Genomic DNA, 23137 nt, shown 5'->3' with positions numbered 1-23137 from the left:
CTACAAAACGAAACGTCATCGTGGGTGGAGTTATCACATGATATGATTAACCACAAAAACTTTCCTGCAACGATTTACCTTGCCGCACCTGTCAAACAACTCAACCATACTCGAGTTTCACATTACGACACAAATCTGAAAAACACTTCCTGGGCCAATTCCATGTTTTTACTGTTTTAATCTTATGGAGCAGCATGCAGCCTAGACGTCGGGTAAGTCAGTCTTAACTACGACTAAGTACATCAGTTCAAAGTTCCTTATGTCATGGATTTAATGGCACTGGATAGGTAGGATAAGGTCCAGTATCTGGAGACCAGAGACCCACAAAAACGTTTTTGCGATATGGACATAGTGCGGAAACGGAGAACGCAATGTTGTCGCAAAATCAGATACTCTAAACCAGACCCACAAAACAAGTTATTGCGACATAGCTTATTTTTAAAGTAATCCGTTTCCGTACTACGCCTATATTAAAGTAGGAATGGGTTTTTCATTATTAAAGAACTGCATCTCATTGGTAGGCTACTAGTAGTAGAATATAAATCAATATGTCTCTCGTGCGTGCAGTGGGCTTTAGAATGTTGATAAATCGCATTCCGTAGAGGAAGGTACACTTCATCCATTTTAAAGATTCAAAGTTCAATGCTCACTGATGACTCTCAGCTCATTAGCTTATCAAATGGATTGTTTTACTGTGTGCCTGCAAACCATTGTTTTATCACTCTTCCCTTTCAGGTGAATGAATAGAACTTGACCTTATGATAATGAGGTTTGGCACCAACTTGTTTTATGGAATATAATTGTAAATCTTGAAACTGAAAAGTAAATAGTCACTTTGCAGGAAGACACACTGGCCAATAATTGCACAGCCCAGACAGGAATATCATACAGATAGAGAGAGACAGGTGAGAAACAGTGATGTCCATGCACCTGACATTAAATCCAGATGAAGACAGAGCCGGAGGGCCTTCTAAAACTAGTGGGTCTACTGCTGCAGGACCTCAAACACCTGGAACGGAACAACAGGGCCTAGAGCACAGGGGGATGGAAAAAGAGAAGGGGGAAGAGGAGCAAGAGAAGAAGCAAGAGGCGAAAAAGGAAACCAGCTCCGCTGCCTTGGAGCCTAGCACTTTGCTGTGGCTGGGAGACGGAGAGGGGGAGAAAGGAGGTGTGGTGTCCGAGAGCGAGGGAGCTGAAGATGAGGAGGAGAGGGAGGCAGAGAGAATAGGAGGGAGCACAGAGCTTCTGGAGGGACAGGAGAGCCAGCCAGAGAGTGAGCAAAAGGCAAAATGGAGAGAGAGCATGCCAGAGGGAGAGAGATGGAGAGATGAGTTGGAGGGAGGCCAAGGTGAGGAAATGGATGGTTCGCTTGCAGATGATGAAGAAGAGGCGGAGGAAGGCCCAGTGAATTGGATGCCAGAGAAGGTTGCGCAGGTCTTCACTCCGACAGTGATAGTTCGTCCATCTAGCAACCGGGAGGAATTCCCACTCGAAAATAGCAAATATGGAGAGATGGATACTGAGAAGAGACCTTTCTTAGAGCCCCAGACACCAACGGCCCCACCAGTACTCTACTACCCACAGTGGACAGAGGAGCCGGACAACTACACACGTATGTACCAGTGCTGGACCAATACCATTAATACTAATTGGGGTCAGTTCCATTTAAGTTCTAATCAGTGTAGGGATTCAAGTACATTCCTATGAAGAAAAAAAAACATTTGTCATCATGTAAAATGTTCAATAAATGGTATATCAACACAACTGGATTCTAAAAAAATGTAGGTTACATAATCGTTTTCTGATCTTTTCCCCTCTGATTAGACATGTTTTTAGCTCTAATGACACCTCAATGGTGGAACCAGCTTCCCCCTGAAGCTAGGACAACAGAGTTCCTGCCCATCTCCCGAAAACATCTGAAAAACTAACTCTTCAAAAGAGTATCTGAAATAATCCCACAGCACCCTCTCCTCACCCCTGATAGCTACTTTATTGTGGGAAAAAGTACTTACTGTGATATGTGGTTGTCCCACCTTGCTATATGAAGATGAAAGTCGCTCTGGATATGAGTGTCAGCTAAGTGAATAAAATGTAAAAATGAATCTCTTTCCTGTTGTGAGAAATTGGTATGAAAATTGTCATGTAAAATTTGAGGCAGCATAATAAGAAATCTACATATACTTCCTATCGTCATCGACCAAAAAGATGGCTGTTTCATTTTTTTAAATTAATACTTTGAGTTATTGTATTTTACAAACACAATTTTCCCCAGGTTTGGCTGTAGTTTTATTGAACCCAGATTTCTCTGTTATTTAGATATGTGTGGTGGTAGTTGTGGGGATGTTCTGAAACTTGGCCTGGGCATTGGTGCTGCAGCTGTTCTCTTCCCTCTACTTGTGTGGGGCGGCTATGCCCTTTTGCCCTTTGATGCCCCACTCCTGGACAGCGCCCCTCTCAGGCTGGTGTACACACTGCGCTGCTCCTTCTTTGCTGTCATACCCATTATGCTAGGTAAGACTGTGGACTATTAGGGTTGGGCTGTGATATGTTATCACCTATTAGAGATTATTGAATAGACTAAATGTGTGTTACTACTTTACTCTGGGCAATGCTAATGTTTGTATCACTTTTTTGGTACTCTCCCAATCTTCCTCTTTCTTGGTCCCCCCCCCCCTTGCACTGTCTTCCTCTTCCCTCCACCCATCTCTTCTCCTCCCTCCCCTCCCACCCCCTCTTCCAGGTGTGCTGGTGCAGGGGTTGGCGCGGCTGCGCTACGGCGCCCTAACACCCCTCTATGAGGCCAAGGTGGGGGAGGAGAGCCGGGAGGTGGCAGTCCACCGGCACTACGTGGGCGACTCGCTCTCCCTCTTCCTACTCTACTTCCTGCAGCTGGCCGTCATGGCCACCTACATCAGCCAGGACCTGCTCAAGATGGTGCCCCTGCTCACCATCGTCTTTGCCTTCGGCAGGTGAGTGCCTGTGACTGCCTGTGTGTGTGTTCACTACTTAGTCTCAGTGGTAGCAGTGCGTTCTGCGTTGTATGTTTATTACAATGAAATCTCTTGCAAAGTTTTTTGTTTCAGTATGTTGCATTGAAAGTGGCTAATATTCCGTTGATTAGATCACAACTACCACAGTAAAGGGAAACGTTTATAGTTTTAACAGGGAAAACTCTAGAACAGTGGTCACCAAACTTTTCTGAGTCAAGATCACTTTCTGAGTCAAAATGCCACTCAGATAATTTTTTACACATGACTTAAATGTACGCCTGTGTAACATTAACCAATTAAAGAGTACTGAAGCAATGAGTTGCCCTGCCAATGCATTGTTGTTCAGGCCATTTAAAAAAAAAAATTAAAGTATATTTTAAAATTTGAGGTAGGCTATATGATAACACATGTAATATATCAGTTGTATTACTTGTAAAGGCACAACTAAATAATTAGCTTTTTTATTTGTATTTTACTGGGCTGATTGTGCCTACGTCTGATGGTCAGCAGAGGGAGAGAGCAGCAGACTGAGGGTCCGCCTGTCAACATCCCTCTGCTCTCCCTTTCCTCCACTGACTGACCAAAAAGGGACACATTCTTCTAGCTGATGGCAAAGCTCGAGTCGCACCGCATCATTTCTGCTTCATGCATAAATTCATGTTACTCCTATGAACAGAGAAAGTGAAATATTTCTCGATACTAAAAATGCCCCAATCTGCGAATAATAATAACAACAACGCAAGCCTATAGGTACACTTTCCTACTCATTCATTGCTGCTGCGGTGCTTGTTGGAGCACTGAGTGGAAATGGGAAGAATGTGCATTTTATGGCTTACAAGTGTTTGACAGTGCTGAGTAAGAATTTAAACATGAACTCACTCATAAAAAAAACAGCAGCTCTATGTGTTGAGTCTCTCTCTAGTCATGGTTTTGCATATTTTTTTTTAAATCCCACAGTATAAACTTTGCGGTAGCTTTCTTTTTTTGCCTGCTACGTTACTGCAGAAACTGTAATCTGAGCCATCCGATTGGCCAGCGGTAGGCCTATAGTGCAATTGATTTGAACCTTTAGACACCATGAAATGGTGCGTTTTTTTTTTTTTTTTTCCTGAAATGTTTGACTAGGAATGCCTTGGATTGACCAGTAGGTGACCACTACTCTAGAGTGAAGTTCATCTCATGCTTCTCTCTGTGGGCTAATATTTATTCTGGGTGCCAGTCCCAGAGGGAACGTTGCTTATCACCGATCCATACTTTCACCCGACATTGTTATCCTTGTCTTTTCTAACCTAATGATGTTTGTAAACACTTATAGGAGCAGTCAAAGTTTGGACACACTTACTTATTCCAGGGTTTTCCTTTATTTCTACTGTTTTATACATTGTAGAATAATAGTGAAGACATCCAAACGATCTAATAACACATGGAATCATGTAGTAACCAAAGAAGCGTTAAACAAATCAAAATATGAGATTCTTCAAAGTAGCCACCCTTTGCCTTGACAGCTTTGCACACTCTTGGCATTATCTCAACCTGCTTCATGAGGTAGTCACCTGGAATGCATTTCAATTAACAGGTGTGCCTTAAGTTAATTTGTGGAATTTCTTTCCCTAATGAGTTTGAGCCAATCAGTTGTGTTGTGACAAGACAGTCATATTTGTGAAAAGACAAAGTCCATATTGGGGCAAGAACAGCTCAAATAAGCAAAGAGAAACAACAGTCCATCATTATTTGAAGACCTGAAGGTCAGTCAATCCTGAACAATCCTCACAAGTGCAGTCGCAAAAACCATCAAGCGCTATGATGAAACTGGCTCTCAAGAGGACAGCCACAGGAAAGGAAGACCCCAGAGTTACCTCTGCTGCAGAGGATGAGATTAACTGCACCTCAGATTGCAGCCCAAATAAATGCTTCACAGAGTTCAAGTAACAGACACATCTCAACATCAACAGTTCAGAGGAGATGGCATGACTCAGGCCATTATTATTGAATTTCTGCAAAGAAACCACTACTAAAGGACACCAATAAGAAGAGACTTGCTTTAGGCTAAGAAACATGAGTAATGGACATTAGACAGGTGGAAATTTGTCCTTTGGTCTGATGAGTCCAAATTTGAGACACAGAGCAGGTGAACGGATGATCTCTGCAAATGTGGTTCCCACCGTGAAGCATGGAGGTGTGATGGTGTTTTGCTGGTGACACCCTGATTTATTTAGAATTCAAGGCACACTTATACCAGCATGGCTACCACAGCATTCTGTAGTGATGCGCCTTCCCGTTTGTGTTTAGTGGGACTATCATTCATTTTTAACAGGACAATGATGTGAAACTCACCTCCAGGCTGTGTAAGGGCTATTTGACCAAGAAGGAGAGTGATGGAGTGCTGCATCCGATGACCCTGCCTCCACAATCACCCGACATCAACCCAATTTGAGATGGTTTGGACTGCAGAGTGAAGGAAAAGCAGCCAACAAGTGCTCCACATATGTGGGAACTCCTTCAAGACTGTTGGAAAAGCATTCCTCATGAAGTTGTTTGAGAGAATGCCAAGAGTGTGCAAAGCTGTCAAGGCAACGGGTGGCTACTTACACTATTTTTTTTAACACTTTTTTTTTGTTGTTGGTTACTACATGATTCCATATGTGTTATTTCATAGTTTTGATGTCTTCACTATTCTACAATGTAGAAAATAGTCAAAATAAAGAAATCCTTGAATGAGTAGGTGTGTCCAAACCTTTAACTGGTACTGTACGTGTTCACATACCTTCTCCGTATATTATCTCCATGGACCATGCAAAACAAACTCACCCAATGTCACTTCTTCTATAGGCTGATCTACTGGGTTTGTGTGACCCAATTCGCTGATCTTGTTGTGATCTCTCACCCTACAGGCTGATCTACTGGGTGTGTGTGACCCTAGGCAGCACCGTGAGGGGTTTGGGCTTCGGCCTCTCCTTCCTGCCCATACTGGTCATGTTGGGGGCCAACCTCTACTTTGTGTGCTCGTCAGTCAGTGAAGGGGCTGTCTTTGATGTGGCCCCGCCCACCACCACCCCACCTCCCAGGCAGAGTTGGTGGGGCTAGGAGGAAGAGGAGTAGATGCGCCCAATCCTGAAGATTAAATGCACCCCCAGTCCCTAGACGCGTAGACCTGAAAGGATTAGATATTACCATGTAACTTATACAGTATCATATGTACACTTTGCCTTCTGAAAGATCAGAGGCACGTTCCTTAGGCAAACGTTGTGCAACCTTGCAGATAGAAATGTATTCCTTACTTTACATGCTGAGATGCAAGTCTGTTCTCAACAATATAACACACGAGTTCCTCAGTGTTTTGCCCTACTGAATCATTTGAGTGAATAGTTAAATTGTTGGCACCCACTCATTGTCATGATATTTGTTTGGAAGGAGCGAGGGAGAAGAATTTAGTTCCTCAGCTTGGATTTCATGTCCTTCACCTGGAACATATTGGATCACATTGAACAATGGTTTATGGAGAGCTGGACAACGCATTAAGATGACGTGGGGCTAGTAACAGTTAGCCACCCCAATGAAGTTACCTGTAGTAGAATGATTGTGATATAAAGTGTCTTATGCCGTACATAAGCCAAAGAGGAATGGACCATCCATAAAATAAGACATGTAAGGCCTGGGTTGTGTTCATTAGGCACAAAACGTTAAAAAAAAAATGTTTTAATGTATCAAAGGAAAATTACCGTTAAAAAATATATATTATTGGACAAGCCCAGGTTGTTCTTCCCCGTCTGTTTTCCTCTGTTTGTTGCCTAAAACACAACTTTGTGCAGTATATCCTTACTAACTAGAATTGTGTTTTATTCTAATCTCATGGCTTTGGTGAAGGATGGTCCAGAGCTTCACTGGAAGGTTTCATAATGAGCTATGACGACATGACTAGTCAGCACTATACAGTACATCCTGAAGGGGGTGGTCTTCCCCAAGTTATTAAAATGTATGAAGACTTAAGTGCCAACATTGAAGTATAAACCTAGGGCGGAGTTGACTTTTTTGAATGCATATAACATAAAATCAATGTGGATATTTTATTATTTCTTCAACTGTGCCATGTTTACATGCATTTCATTTCTACAATAGTACAACATTTACTACTCCCACAATGAATGGGAATGAAGAATACGTTGATAATTGACAGCTATTTAAGAATTCGTTATGTTAATGTCTGTACAGTACCATAACCAATGCACATACATTGTCCTGCTTGTATATGGCAGACAGCTCATAATCGTTGTATTTCTTTTGGGCATTATTTTTCAATGTTTACACTATCTTAATGGAATGATGTGATTCACATAATAAAGTAGCTACTAATCTTGCATTTTGTCATGACATCATGAAGCCAAAGGATTGCCAGTAACTAGTTCAAAAGCAGTGGTGTGTGTTCATGGATGCCAAGGGAAGCCAGGCTTCCCCAAGGAATTAACCAAGAAAAACATACAAAATAACATGTCTTTAGTGTCAGTGTTTCATACATTTCCTTCGATTTGCAAGAGGCTGAATGTATGTCACTGGAGAAAGCGTACGAAACAGCACCCCTCTCAGTATGTGTAGCATATGATGCTGTCTGGTCAAACAGAGCATGGCATTGTTGCAGCCCACAGCACTGAATGCAAGGGAAGTCAACAAGCATTTGCCCCCCTTGATAAAAGTATAAAATAATAGCCAATCAGTGTTGAACTAAACTGAGTGAGCTCAGCTGTGAATGCTCCTTGCGCCAAAACAAAAGTGTTAAGGGAAGCCAGTTTGGATTTGGCTTCAGACCAATCGCATCAGAAAACAAATGTCATTGACAGAAGTCAAACTTGAATTGTTGCATCTCGTTGTCCTCCGATGGCTATCTAGATAAAATTGGCCCTTTCCTTAATTATCCATGGATGGGGATTTGGACTTGTGGTTTTACTTCATTCTCAATACTGGCCAATGATAAGTGATTCTGATCCAACCATAAATCAATACATTGTGCCCCTGGCCTGAGAGGATGGAAGTTCAACATTTTTATTTATTTAACCTTTTAAGATGGTTAAGAACAAATTCCTATTTACAATGACGTCCTACCAAAAGGCAAAAGTCCTTTTACAGGGACGGGAGCTGGGAATAAACATTTTAAAAACTACCGTTCAAAAGTTTGGGGTCACTTAGAAATGTCCTTGTTTTTTAAAGAAATGCAACTTTTTTGTCCATCAAATTGATCAGAAACACAGTGTAGACAATGTTGTAAATGACTATTGTAGCTGGAAACAGCTGAATGTTTTTTTCTACATCGGGATAGAGGCCCATTATCGGCAACCATCACTCCTGTGTTCCAATGGCACGTTGTGTTAGCTAATCCAAGTTTATCATTTTAAAAGGCTAATTGATCATTAGAAAAGCCTTTTGCAATTATGTTAGCGCAGCTGAAACTGTTATGAATTAAAGAAGCAATAAAACTGTCCTCCTTTAGACTAGTTAAGTATCTGGAGCATCAGCATTTGTGGGTTCGATTACAGGCTCAAAATGGCCAGAAACAGACCTTTCTTCTGAAACTTATCAGTCTATTCTTGTTCTGAGAAATTAAGGCTATTCCATGCGAGAAATTTCCAAGAAACTGAAGATCTCGTACAACGCTGTGTACTACTCCCTTCACAGAACAGCGCAAACTGTCTCTAACCAGAATAGAAAGAGTGCACAACTGAGCAAGAGGACAAGTGCATTAGTGACACCTCATAAGTCCTCAACTGGCAGCTTCATTAAATAGTACCCGCAAAACACAAGTCTCAACATCAACAGTGAAAAGGCGACTCCGGGATGCTGGCCTTCTAGGCAGAGTTGCAAAGAAAAAAAAAATATCACAGACTGGCCAATAAAATCAAATATTAAGAAGGGCAAAAGAACACAGACACTGGACAGAGGAACTCTGCCTAGAAGGCCAGCATCCCGGAGTCGCTTCTTCACTGTTGACGTTGAGACTGGTGTTTTGCGGTTATTTTTGCCAAAAAATTACATACCCAAATCTAACTGCCTGTAGCTCGGTTCCTGAAGCAAAGAAATGCATATTCTTGGTACCATTTGAAAGGAAACACTTGAAGTTTGTGGAAATGTGAAAGAAATGTAGGTGAATAACACAGATCTGGTAAAAGATAATACAAAGACAAAAACAACCGTTCTTTTGTATTTGTTGTACCATCATCTTTAAAATGCAAGAGAAAGGCCATAATGTATCATTCCATCCCAGGTGCAATTTAGATTTTGACCACTAGATGGCAGCAGTGTATTTTCAAAGTTTTAGACTGATCCAATAAACCATTTAATTTCTGTTCAAAATGTTGTATTATCAAGACTGCCCAAATGTGCCTAAATGGTTTATTAATGACTTTACATGTTCAAAATTGTGCACTGGTATTCTTTCACTAATACATACTGGAAATTGAACACTACAGTTAGATGAAGAATTTAAGCTTTCTGCCAATATCAGATGGGTCTATGTCCTGGGAAATTTTCTTGTGACTTACAACCTTATGCTAATAGCATTAGCCAACATTAGCTCAACCATCCCGTGGAAAGGACACGGATCGAGAAGAAGTTAATGAAGCTGCCAGTTGAGGACTTGTGAGGCGTCTGTTTCTCAAACTAGACACTAATGTACTTGTCCTCTTGCGCAGTTGTGCACCGGGGCCTCCCACTCCTTTCTATTCTGGTTAGAGTCCGTTTACACTGTTCTGTGAAGGGAGTAGTACACAGCATAGTACGAGATCCTCAGTTTCTTGGCAATTTCTCGCATGGGATAGCCTTCATTTCTCAGAACAAGAATAAACTGACGAGTTTCAGATGAAAGTTCTTTGTTTCTGGTCATTTTGAGCATGTAATCGAACACAAATGCTGATGCTCCAGATACTCAACTAGTCAGTTTTATTGCTTCTTTCATCAGGACAACAGTTTTCAGCTGTGCTAACAATTGCAAAGGGTTTTCTATTGAGCCTTTTAAAATTATAAACTAACACAACGTGCCCTTGGAACACAGCAATGATGGTTGCTGATAATGGGCCCCTGTACGTCTATGTAGATATTCCATTAAAAAATCTGCCGTTTCCAGCTACAATAGTCATTTACAACATTAAATGTCTACACTGTATTTCTGATAAATTTGTTATTTTAATTGGACAAAAAGTTGCTTTTCTTTCAAAAACAAAGACATTTCTAAGTGACCCCAAACTTTTGAATGGTAGTGTGTATATATACAGTTAAAGTCAGAAGTTTACATATACCTTAGCCAAAAACATTTAGACTCAGTTTTTCACAATTCCTGACATTTAATCCTAGTAAAAATTCCCCATCTTAGGTCAGTTAGGATCACCACTTTGTTTTAAGAATATGAAATGTCAGAATAGAGTGATTTATTTCATCACTTTCCCAGTGGGTCAGAAGTTTACATACACTCAATTAGTATTTGGTAGCATTAACTTTACAACTTGTGTCAAACATTTTGGCTAGCCTTCCACAAACTTCCCACAATAAGTTGGGTGAATTTTGGCCTAATTCCTCCTGGCAGAGCTGGTGTAACTGCGTCAGGTTTGCAGGCCTCCTTGCTTGCACATGCTTTTTCAGTTCTGCCCACAAATCTTTTATGGGATTTAGGTCAGGGATTTGTGATGGCTACTACAATACCTTGATTTTGATGTCCTTAAGCCATTTTGCAACAACTTTGGCAAAATGGTTGGGGTCATTGTCCATTTGGAAGACCCATTTGCGACCAAGCTTTAACTTCCCGACTGATGTCTTGAGATGTTGCTTCAATATATCCACATCATTTTCCTCCCTCATGATGCCATCTATTTTGTGAAGTGCACCAGTCCCTCCTGCAGCAAAGCACCCCCACAACATGATGCTGCCACCCCCGTGCTTCACGGTTGGGATGGTGTTCTTCGGCTTGCAAGCCTCCCCCTTGTTCCTCCAAACATAACAATGTCATTATGGCCAAACAGATCTATTTTTGTTTCATCAGACCAGAGGAAATTTCTCCAAAAAGTATGATCTTTGTCCCCGTGTGCAGTTGCAAACCGTAATCTGGCTTTTTTTATGGCAAGTTTGGAGCAGTGGCTTCTTCCTTGCTGAGCGGCCTTTCAGGTTATGTCGATATAGGACTTGTTTTACTGTGGATATAGATACTTTTGTACCGGTTTCCTCCAGCATCTTCACTTTGTTGTTCTGGAATTGACTTGCACTTTTTGCACCAAAGTACATTCATCTCTAGGAGACAGAACGAGTCTCCTCCCTGAACGGTATGACAGCTACGTGGTCCCATGGTGTTTATACTTGCGTACTATTGATTGTACAGATGAACGTGTTACCTTCAGGCGTTTGGAAATTGCTCCCAAGGATGAACCAGACTTGTGGTCTACAAAAAAAAATTCTGAGGTTTTGATTTTCCCATGATGTCAAGCAAAGAGGCACTAAGTTTGAAGGTAGGCCTTGAAATACATCCACAGATCACATCCAATTAATGTCAATTAGCCTATCAAAGCTTCTGAAGCCATGACAATTTTCTGGAAATTTCCAAGCCGTTTAAAGGCACAGTCAACTCAGTACATGTAATCATCTGACCCACTGGAATTGTGATACAGTAAAATAATCTGAACAACTGTTGGAACAATTACTTGTCATGCACGAAGTAGATGTCCTAACCAACTTGCCAAAACTATAGTTTGTTAACAAGAAATGTGTGGAGTGGTTGAAAAATGAGTTAATGGACTACAACCTAAGTGTATGTAAACTTCCGACTTCAACTGTATATGACAACAAAACACACCGACATGTAGCATGCTAATGTTAACTAGCTGGCCTGGCACATCATTGCCCATGAAAGAAAGTTAGGCTCGAGCTCAAGCATTTTAGCCAGGTAGCCTAGGACAAACTAGAAGCATGTACCGACAGTCAGTCAGAGACCGTTTAGGAGGATGGCATTGGCGTTCCTCTTCAAGTAGGGTGAGTCAACATGTTTTTTCTCCTTGCAGACAGACACAGAAATCCATACCATTCCACAGCCACATACAGTGCCTTGCGAAAGTATTCGGCCCCCTTGAACTTTGCGACCTTTTGCCACATTTCAGGCTTCAAACAAAGATATAAAACTGTATTTTTTTTGTGAAGAATCAACAACAAGAATCATTTTGCACGCCCAATTTCAGTTTTTGATTTGTTAAAAAAAAGTTTGAAATATCCAATAAATGTCGTTCCACTTCATGATTGTGTCCCACTTGTTGTTGATTCTTCACAAAAAAAAATACAGTGTTATATCTTTATGTTTGAAGCCTGAAATGTGGCAAAAGGTCGCAAAGTTCAAGGGGGCCGAATACTTTCGCAAGGCACTGTATGTACCTTAAGTTAAACTAAATAGTTTTTGGTATATTTTTCGTTGTCACTGTATTTATCACCTAAGCTTAGTATATGTTGAAATGTTGCTTCAATAGTGGAGGCGGCTCCTGTTTTCGTTGCGACTTGCAGTAACTCAGTGGTTCCAAAATCAGTTGTCCAATAATGTCAGAAACTTAACAGTAAAAAGTCAAGCAACTGTTTGTTACAGGCAACATGTTGTGGACTTCACCAGACAGAGGTTGCTCTCCGGTTTTGTAATGAAACAAATTTGTGGTTGAATTTATTATGCCACCGTGTCTTGTCTCTGCCTTAGATAGCGATATATCGCTATCTCAGCGTCAAGCCATATGAACTAACAGGTTATAGTACAAGCAATTATCAAAGCATGTGTGATATCAGGTTGCAATGTGGCTTTTTCCTCCTGGGTTGGCTTCCCCTTTGATTTTACCCACGCACCGTTGCTGTTCAAAACAGATACGCTTTTTCACTCAATTTGTCTATTTAATATATAAAATACGGTAAAACATACACAAAAAGGATAAGGTTAAGGGACTTGGGATACTTTGGTACAACAAAACACTTGTAAAAGCGGTATAGAATGTTCATAACATATCAGTGCATACATTGCATATGAAAATATACACAAAATGTATATAATTCTCAAGTCTTTACAACAAAAAACCCAAAGCAGACTAACTGAACACAATATATTATCAATCATTTTCATATATTTGACTTATGCTACATTTTTACGAGGTTGTCTTACTCATTTGTGATGCATTTTGTTAATGTTGTATGTAACATGAGCGTTTCGTATAATCCCATGCATTTACATTTTGTAATTCGTTTTAATTGCTCATCAGGTTCCCCCACATAAATATTTTCATATCTTAAAATCAATATTGCAGCATTTAACTGGTCTTCTCCTTCATTGCATTTTCTATATCACAATAACTGAGCGTGCAATTTTAGCAAGTTGTTTCAAGAAAGGAAACCAGTTTCATATCATGTATATAAGGGCGATTAAATAAAAAAAGGTTGAATATCCTACACAAAATACCAGAAAAATAAAAGCTCCATAATACAACAATAATAAGTAACTGTCACCAGCACAAATTAACACTTGAAAAATAAGATCTAGAAAACATTTTACACAAGAAAAAAAAAGAAAAGAAAAAAGGATGCAGGTTTTTCATTTAACATAGATTGTCGAGACTACATTGCTAGAACATTTTGTACATGAGTGACCTGCAATAGACAGGGTGTTAAAACCAATCAAGTGTGGTGTCAAATGTCTCATAAACCAAAGAGGGACCTCTCCCTCAGACTGAGGTGGGCGTGACGACAAGTTCAGACAAAAAATGTAGTGTGTAGAAAAGAAAGCCCCTTTGTCAACGAATTGGGCCTGTTGTTCTTCATTCTAGACATTCCATTTCTATGTGAAATGTTGCACCCCACTAGATAAGTCACTGGTGCCAGCCATACGCACTGAACCCTGGGATTCACCTGAGCAGGCAATGAAACTAAATCTGTGTTGCATAATGGACAGCAGTTACATTTGTAGAAATCAACACCACCTACTTACATTGTTAAATAGGACAAGTCCATTTGACCAAGCTCACTGCAGAGTGTGAAGCATATGAAAACATGATTTCATATTGGAGAAAAAGTTTTCAAAATCGGCAAATTACTTTAAATAAAGTCGCTTTTGTTTTCGCTCAACCTTAGTTTATACTGTAGTTCAAAGTTAGATCGTTTTAAGACTGAATGCCATGATTCAATGCAAATGTCACGTTATGCTCCTTTCAATAGTAGAATCCATTTCATTTCTATAACTTGTGTTATAGTGGTCTATCATTTGACTTTGATAATAGGGGATTGGGTTCAGAGCGTGAGGCCAAAGGACATGTTGACACTGTAGCCAAGCAGGCCTCTAAAGAGCGAGTGAGAAAACGTGCACACCATCAACACTAGCATTGTATTAGGTTACTGAAACAAGCTCCCCGGGCTACTGCTGCAGGACTCCTGCATCGTAGCTCAAAATTACAATCACACTCATATGCAAACAGATCCACTGAGAGAATGACCACATTGTTTGTTTTAGGGATACCTAGCAAAGTCTATGCAAATATATTCATATTTACACACATCGTCCGTATTGAAAAGCCAACTGAAGCTATAGAAATATAGAAGTGTTTTTGAATTCTGCTGTAACAGCTCTTTTGAAACATTGCAAAGAGTTGCAGAAAGCTAAGGGAACATCTAACACTTTTGTATAATGGGTGATTTTATACAAAGTTTAACTCTTCATCCCCCAAAACGATCTACAGTTAAAACAGTTGTAACCTTTAACAGCAGGTCTAAAATGCCAACATACCAAATACTTCCCTAAAGAGAGCAACCAGAAGTCCAAAATAAAACATAAAATGTGCATTGCATTGGGGTCTTCTACTAGTAGAATGAGCCTTTAGAAGTCCTCTGATGCATATCCCTGCATCTAACATTTCTGGAGCAACAAAGATTTCAACAATTCCTTCAATATCAGAATGGAAACAGGTGATGATGACTCCAAATGCATCTGAGCAGAGAGAGGGCAGACAAAGGCTATGAGTGTTTACTGTTGTTTCATAGAGGCTGTCAGTCATAACTGAACAATATTATTCAGTGTCCCTCTACCCGCGTCCGAGGCATTTGGCATTTTAGGAGAAGAGGTTGATATCGGCACTCTGGCAAGGGGCTCATTTTGGCCTTGGCTGACAGTGCCAGTTGACCGCAGAGTGCCACCACCTGAGGCTTGGGCGTTGGAAATTGGTGGCAGCGGTAGGATCCATTCCTGTGTATCCCTGACCGACCGGACATCCTGTTTTTGCCCGTCTGGGTCTCTTCGCTCAGTGCCACCGATGAAGCAGAGCCAGCAATCGTCGCAAACAGCGCTCGTCAAAACAGAGTCATTCCCAAAGTGCATTTTGAAGGGGGGGGTGCTTCCTGGAAAACAGACTGCTAACTGCTAATTATATCTAACAGAACTGAACAGTCAATATGGCAGGAAGTCCCACGGTGAAAACAACCAACACTTGTTGAGCAAACACAGCATAAAGCCATCCATCATACTGTTACCGATACAGTCGTGCCCAAACTAAATACGTGACGTGTCGACTGTCGTCCAACGACTCTAGTCCCTTTTACAAGTGGCATAAAACCGCAACGAGCAGTCGAAACATTTGAGAATGTTCCATTTGAAATCCATCCACTATCCTCAAATCCCGATTGTTTTTTTCGTGGGAATTGACACTTGCGCAAAACTCAGTTTGAGCAAGACTGCGTGGAGATTCTTTGAGCCCCCATATTCATTGCGCCGCCCCATACAGAATCCAACACACTACACCATCCTCCCTTCAGGTGGAACGCAAGCCCATACGGTTCTCTCTGCTGAGTCCTGGGCAGCTGGGTAAGTGGTTGGATAGGAGGCAGGGAAGGTGTGGTGGTGGGTGGCAAATGTCAGTGGAGGGGGGGGGGGGGGTCAGTGTGTGTTGGGGGAGGGGGGGGTCTGTGTTCGGGGTGCTTCAGGGGTCGATGACATTGGCGGCGTGGCCTCTATGTGACCCACGCGTCGAGTCTCATGCGTTTGATGTTGGCTCCCTCCTGCTCCACCTCATTCTGGGCCCGCAGGAGCTCCACCGAAGGGCTGAAGTCAGGAGGCAGGGAACGGCCACGGTTGCCCGCTGCACTTCCGCCAATGCCGCCGCCTGCCCCAGGGTCATCCCGGTCATTGCCCTCGTAGGAGCTGCCGTTGCTGCTGAGGCTGTGGGCGGGGGAACGGCCGGTTGGTGGCTCCAGGCACAGTAGGGAACCAGGGTACTGTGGCGGGGGCACGGTCGTCTGGATGCCCCCTCCAGAGGAGGACGGCGGGGGGCACGGTGAGCGGCGGTCTCGGCCGGGCGAGATGGGTTCAGACTTGATGCTCACATTGGAGTTGGTGTTGACAGTCAGCATGGCGCCCTGAGGTATGTGGCCCACCGGCCTGAGCATCAGAGAGAGAAGTGCAGGAGATGGGAGGGGAAACATGGACAATGAGCCACAGCACAGAGATGGAAATTAAGAAAGAGAAGGAAGACAAGATGGATGAGAGTCAGTTTCACCTGACAATCAACTGCAAAACAAGCATAGTGACAGGCTTCTGATGTGAAGTTTCAGACACAAAGAGCACCAACAAGGCATAGTGGCAGCAACACCATTTCAGTCAATGATCAAATCCATTCCAAGCAATTGACAAGCAAAATTCAACTTCAAGCTCCCAAAATCCATACAAAAACAAGCAACAGCATTTTAAAAAAGCATGAAATTGCCTGTGTATGAAGGCAGGTGATTTGGCAAAGGGATCATGGCGGCTATCGAAAATTATCATCCAGAAACTGGGTTTTTCAGAAATTCCGGTTGGAGGATTCCCGATTCCAGAATTTCTGAAAAACCTGGGAACTGTGGTAAAGGTTCCAGAATTTTGTAATCTTACACCAGTTTAAGAAAAAGGTGGAAACCACCATCACAGAAATGACATGCCGGGGCAGCCAAAAGCGCACAGACATTACACAGTACGGACAAATACAGTACCGGCCCAACCACTCATCTCTACCCAAGAGGAGGTTGGACTGCGAGGCGCTGTGGGGAGAAAGAAACATTGGAGACACTTGCAAAAGGAAATGACAGTATGTAGCTATGCATGTGAAAGGTGTGCAAGGGGTGTATGGCTATTCACCAATCTACCTATCCAACTATACAGCAATTTAAACAAGCATAGATGGATAATACATTTATGGAGAGATCATAAATAGATTGAAGTTGAGCCCAATCCCATTTCTTCAAATATAGGAGCATGAAAAACATTTGCAGGTGCAGAAAATTACATTTCATGATTTTCATAAGTGGTCTCTGGACAGTGTTGCCAGATTCAATGTTGGACAGTCCTATGGTTAATGCCAATATGTCACCCTGTGGAAAAAGGCAACTCCCTCCCTTTATAATACCAGAATTTGCACACAGTATAATTCACATTGTCCTGAATAACATTGTTCTGAAAAAGGATTGTGTGAAAACATAGAATAGAGAATAGTCTCCAACCACCCGAAGGTACACATTCACCTCAGATTGGCTGCCAGACTGGAGATCTGGCTAGACAATTCCCCACTCTGTTTGTCCATGCCCCACATGCTGTGGACAAGAGAGAACACTCAGTCACACAGGCTACTGAGGCTGAGTGTGTGTGTGCGCGGCTGGGCTGGGGTATTGGTTCTAGCAGCGGGATCCATTTTGACCTCTGACGTTTGGGACAAACTGTGAATTCTCTCCTTAAGGCCTGGAAGACGCGCCCGTTAACAGCTTTGCAGGTTCTAAGGAAATATGCTTTCCTGTATGCTGCCATCGTAAAGCGGTGTGTGGAGTAAGAACGCAGCACAATAGGACAGTCCATATCGGTGCCCCATCAGAGGAAAGGAATACAGTGCATTTGGAAAGTATTCAGACCTGGACTTTTTCCACATTTTGTTACGTTAAAGCCTTGTTCTAAAACGGATTCAATAGTTTTTTCCCCTCATCAATCTACACACAATAACCCATAATGACGAAGAAAAAAACAGTTTATGTACGTTTGCAATTTTATTAAAAGACTAACAGAAATACCTCATTTACATAAGTATTCAGACCCTTTGCTATGAGACTCTAAATTGAGCTCAGGTGCATCCGGTTTCCATTAATCATCCTTGAGATGTTTCTACAACTTGGAGTCCACCGGTGGTAAATTCAATTGTTTGGACATGATTTGGAAATGCACACCTGTCTATATAAAACAGTTGACAGTGCATGTCAGAGCAAAACCAAAGCCATAAGGTCGAAGGAATTGTCCGTAGAGCACCGAGACAGGATTGTGTCGAGGCACCGATCTGGGGAAGGATTCCTAAACATTTCTGTAGCATTGAAGACAAGACAGCCAAGACAGCGCAGGAATGGCTTTGGGACAAGTCTCTGAATGTCCTTGAGTGGCCCAGCCAGAGCCTATACTTTAACCCGATCGAACATTCCTGGAGAAGAAATGGGAGAAACTCCCCAAATAAAGGTGTGCCCATCGTCATATCCAAGAAGACTCCAGGCTATAACCGCTGCTAAAGGGGCTTCAACAAAGTACTAAATGGTCTGAATACTTGTAAAATGTGATATCCCATAATGACCAAAAAAAACTGACATTGTAAATTGTTGAGGGGGAAAAAACAATCCATTTTAGAATAAGGCTGTAACGTAACAAGATGTGGAAAAAGTCAAGACCAATTCACAGACCCCTTCCAAAGAATGTGAATTGCTTGCAGCTACAAATGACATGGGACACTTGCTACATGACAGGAATGGTCAGTCATAGTGTTTTTGATGTACAGGTCGACAGTCGTCAATTGGTTTGGAGAGAACGGAGGAGGGCTTCATGGTTGCTTTGTGACGTGGCAATGCAAGGATGGACTTACACCAAGTTGCTAAGCGACGCCAGACTAAGTTGTTGCTGTTGTTGATGTTGCTGCTGGGATAAAGACTGTTGCCATGGCGCGTTGCCTTGCAGCAGGCCGCCTGGTGACGCCAGGGCGTGGAGAGCGGTGATGTCAGCGCTTGTCAGCTGGTATTCTGAGGGAAGCGAAAAACAGAGGGAAAACGGTTGCACATTTCCATACATGTGCTGTCAGTTTTTTATTCAATCAAACTTAATCTACTGTATATAGGAACTCAAACTTTCTGTGCAGCTGTGGTGCATTTTGCAGCTTGTTGTTACTCGCTCTTTGCTACTCTGAAACTACTGATCTTCGATAACATCAAGTGTCAGGGAGAAATGAAAACCAGAAGGACTGTGTACAGAGTTGTGCAATCCTGACCTACAGTGTGTGTGCCAGTATATATCAGTGGAGGCTGCTGAGGGGAGGACGGCTCATAATGTCTGGAATAGAGTCAATGGAATGATATCAACCACATGGGTTTGATGCCATTCCATTGACTGCATTCCAGACATTATGAGCCGTCCTCCGCTGGTATATACACAATACAAGCATGTATAAGCATTTGTAGCTATCTGCTCATGCTTCAGGTAACCTGTGTTGTAAGCTGTCGGCATGGCGGAGAAGGGCATCCCCTGCGCCAGGAGGCTGGGCGTTGTCACGGAGACCACCGGTGTGGTGAGCATCTGGGTCACTTGTGCACCGGCCAAACGCTGGGCATTCTGGGATGAAAGGAGATGAGAGGGAGACTGTTAGACCAACTAAACAAAGAATTTCAACCTTGGTGTTGGACAGAACTGAGCGACATGTTTAAAACTCCTGTGTATTCAATGAATGGAACTATTGACATGCTTGAATGTCAACACGGTGGGATTCATGACAAGCTACGACTTTCAAAATGTCTCTCGTATTAGGTAGAGGTGGTGTTGGGAGACATCTTGTGACATCATGCATCAACACACATAATAGTAGTGGTGGCATTGCCAGGTGAACGCGAGCCTTAAAGTTATAGTTCACTTAACATTTGACGCTCGAAATAAGTAAACTTCAAAAAGTGAACTATCCCTTTCAATGTGTGCCATTCATCGTTTGGGTAACCCCATGCAGTTTCCAGATGGACAGGGAACGTGCTGCAAGGTGGTGGCAAACTGCCAAGGGAAATGACACCCGTCATGCTACCCAATGGTGTCAGGGTTTGACGAAAGAAAATGGGCCTACAAACAATGTCGATGAGCCGAATGAGGTGTGCGGCGAAAAATCGTCCAAAGTTGCTGCTAACGTTCCCACTGATAGATGCTAGCGTTGCTTGAAAGCTACCTTTATTTCCCCCCTTAAAATACACAAACTGATCATAGTTGAATGACGATATGCAGTCCTGCTGGAATCCCATAACCTCGACCCTAAAGCCACATGCAGTCAGATGGCAACCATAAACACATGACCATACCGCCACATGCCATTGGACTAAAGACAGAGACCATCTATACTTTGGGCTTAAATGACGAGTTGCGTTGCACACTTGTGACCATGTGAATGGAGGGGGGGGGGGGTAAACAGTCATCGACACATGCGAGTGACGGGAGAGAAAGATTCACCTCGCTCACCATCTCCAGCTCATCATCTGTCTGCAAAGGGACGGGAGCGGAGATAATTACACCACTGACCTTTCTCTGAACTCAAAACACAGTCATCTCTAGTTTAGACCGACCGTTGACTAAAAAGTCATGCTGGAGAGAAGACATTATTCATAGAGAAGAAAAGGTTCTGTTTGTCAATGATAATATATATATATTACAGATATACTATAGTGTATAATACAATCTTTTTTTTACATAACCTTTGCTTGATCTAGATTGCACAGGTTGTGTTTTGGCAATCTGGAACTTCCATGCTAGATTTCACTTGTTACGAAACTGAGATAAACCTGTGCATAATAAGTGTCAAAGTTTGTAGAAGGGGAATATTCACAACCTCTGTAAATTATTATTTTGATGCAATTTAAAAAAAGGTGTCCAAACACAGACGGGTCCCATTTAGTCTGGTAAAGCCTGGTTGGCCCTGGTTAGACCTGGTTCGGCATGGTTGAGCTCACCATCTGCATCAGGCTCTTCCCACCCTGAGTGGTGATTACCCGGATGTCTGGCTTGCGGCTGTTGACCATCTGTGGGCTCTGAGGCGGAGGTGGGGACTTGGCCGGAACTACTTTCCCCAGGCTGTTGCCGTTGGACACAGAGAGGAGCCCCGGAGAGGCCCTGGCACTGATGTATCCGTTAGCTGAAGGGGAAAAAGGAAGAGCGAACATCCAAAGATAAATGACAAAACAGCTTGTAGGTAAATCAACACCTAGGCACAGCAATAATTGTTTTGTGTACTTAGAAGATGGAACCTCTGACAGATGTTAAGTATTTTCTTTCATGATCACCGGTCTCAAAAGGACCTTATATATGACATACAGCAAAGAGCCTATATGGTCTCTGAGGAAATTAGATGGAGGATCAGACCTCGTGGTTTGTGCAATGCGATCATCTAAATGAGCAATAAATCACTTAAAAGCGGGCCAGATGCGACATAACAGCCGCAGACAGAAAATCCTACAAGTGGTTTCTAAAATGGCAGTCCTCAAAACAGTTTGTTTTGGACTTGGGGCTCGGGTAAGCTACGACGCAATTAATAAACTTGCCCTACTGTCCAAGTGTGTCTTGCAAGATCACATAGGCCTAATGATTAGTTTGTATTTTACATAATAGAACCAAATATAATAGCATAGTAAGCCTACAGAGTATTACTTGACACCAAAAACACTTTCTAAGGAGCTTTTAGGATAGTTAGCTCACTGATCATGCCGGACAAAACTCAACAGTGTGCGCCACCAGGCAGGATAGAGTCTATGCTTGGATTGGAAATAAAATACAAGACTAATAGTTTGACCACCGTGTGCTCTGATTCGCTCACCAAACATTCACTCAAGATCCTAAATGCACATTCCCATGAAACTGATCGAGATTAAATGATTGGCTTGCAGATGCAGTGATGACAGCCCATCTCCGTTCGAAATACAACATTTTCTTAAAACAATGTGGTGGGTAAAGGCCGACGTTGCAATTGGAGGATGTATTTTATGCATATTCTATAATGATATTCAATTGACTACATACAGTATGTCAGTACAAACTGAGAAATTATGACCAGAAAAAAAAAATATATATTTTTTTTAAATAGCTCCTGCACCTAAAAATAAAATAAATAGCACTACATCACTGGATGTACTCCCAAACACACGACTCGATGACAAACAATGCTTTGATCCACGGCAAAAAGTACATTGATTACACAGAACAAACAACATGTTGTGTGACACGCACGTCAACATGACAAAATGTCTTCACATCATATCCTCAGCTATCCCTGGACTGCATGCTTCAGCCATAACGCTAGGCAACCCCCCTCTGTCCAAAAGCCTGGGGCTAGATTTGATTTCTCCCCGAGGGAGGGTTGACAGTGACACCTGAACCTTCTGGGTCTCCCTCTCTATCTGCCACCCTCCTGCATTGCTCAGGTGTCGATCCAGGAAAGTGCTGGGGATTCCAGGCACGCCAGCTGACGTCAACATTCTCAGATGATTCGGGGCAGTCTCGGTAATTAAAGTGACGGTAATGACAGAGAAGGGAGGGAGAGGAACTGCTAAGGACCTGGGTGGAGTATATGATTACTCTTGGCAATGTGTCAAGCATCAAATGTTTTTCACTTTCCTTTCCATTTTTTTTGTCTTTTAGCAGGCCCTTTGCTTTAATTTTTTTCTTTTTTTAAAGCAACATCCGCATTTCCAAAATCCTGATATTTATTGAGACTTTTGTAAATGTTTTTCTGTCATTTGAGCATCTCAATCAATAATTGTGGGAGCAAAATCAGAGTACGGGCATTTTTGTGTCTAGCGCCTAAGATATTGGATTTGTTGTTTTTCACTGGGTACGCAGATTTCTTAGAGAGTAGTATTGTCAGTAGCAGTGGTATTGTAGAGTAGTCTGTCAAGGTTACTCACGGACTGGACTTGGGCATCCGCCATTTGAGTTGTTCAAGTCACCGCCGAGCATAGCACCTGTTGAAATGATGAACACTGGCTGAGCAAGGAAAATATGAACATTCCTACTAGTAGGACACAGAATGTAAATGTTTATTACTTTCACCTGCATAACAAGTATTCAGATATTTTCGATTTGAAAATACAAGTAGTTGAATATT

The 23137-nt window shown here is 42.2% G+C and overlaps 2 protein-coding genes across 10 annotated transcripts in view; one reads left to right on the top strand and one right to left on the bottom strand.

Annotated features, from left to right (window-relative positions):
* The first annotated feature begins 32 nt into the window (after nucleotides 1-32).
* On the top strand, nucleotides 33-7345 carry LOC118399404 (transmembrane protein 79-like). Its single transcript, XM_035795469.2, has 5 exons — nucleotides 33-212; nucleotides 736-1612; nucleotides 2317-2511; nucleotides 2741-2969; nucleotides 5882-7345. Exons 2-5 carry the CDS (start codon nucleotides 919-921, stop codon nucleotides 6072-6074), a joined length of 1311 nt encoding a protein of 436 aa, XP_035651362.1. The 5' UTR covers nucleotides 33-212; nucleotides 736-918; the 3' UTR covers nucleotides 6075-7345.
* Nucleotides 7346-12857: 5512 nt separating this feature from the next.
* The window catches only part of LOC118399402 (myocyte-specific enhancer factor 2D homolog), a 28648-nt gene continuing 18368 nt past the window's right edge, over nucleotides 12858-23137 (bottom strand). The window contains exons 6-13 of one of the 9 annotated variants that reach the window (XM_035795460.2): nucleotides 22938-22994; nucleotides 20991-21172; nucleotides 20494-20523; nucleotides 19494-19620; nucleotides 18881-19034; nucleotides 17514-17582; nucleotides 16986-17033; nucleotides 12858-16398 (exon numbers count right to left, since the gene is read on the bottom strand). In XM_035795460.2, coding sequence (XP_035651353.1) covers nucleotides 15972-16398; nucleotides 16986-17033; nucleotides 17514-17582; nucleotides 18881-19034; nucleotides 19494-19620; nucleotides 20494-20523; nucleotides 20991-21172; nucleotides 22938-22994 — 1094 coding nt within the window. In that variant the 3' untranslated portion in view covers nucleotides 12858-15971. The remainder of the gene's footprint in view (nucleotides 16399-16985; nucleotides 17034-17513; nucleotides 17583-18880; nucleotides 19035-19493; nucleotides 19621-20493; nucleotides 20524-20990; nucleotides 21173-22937; nucleotides 22995-23137) is intronic. The other 8 variants (XM_035795461.2, XM_035795463.2, XM_035795465.2 and 5 more) reach the window with 8 other exon arrangements.

The sequence above is a fragment of the Oncorhynchus keta genome, chromosome 20 (genome assembly GCF_023373465.1).
Source record: "Oncorhynchus keta strain PuntledgeMale-10-30-2019 chromosome 20, Oket_V2, whole genome shotgun sequence".
Lineage (NCBI taxonomy): Eukaryota > Metazoa > Chordata > Actinopteri > Salmoniformes > Salmonidae > Oncorhynchus > Oncorhynchus keta.
This window is presented reverse-complemented; position numbering and strand designations above follow the sequence as displayed.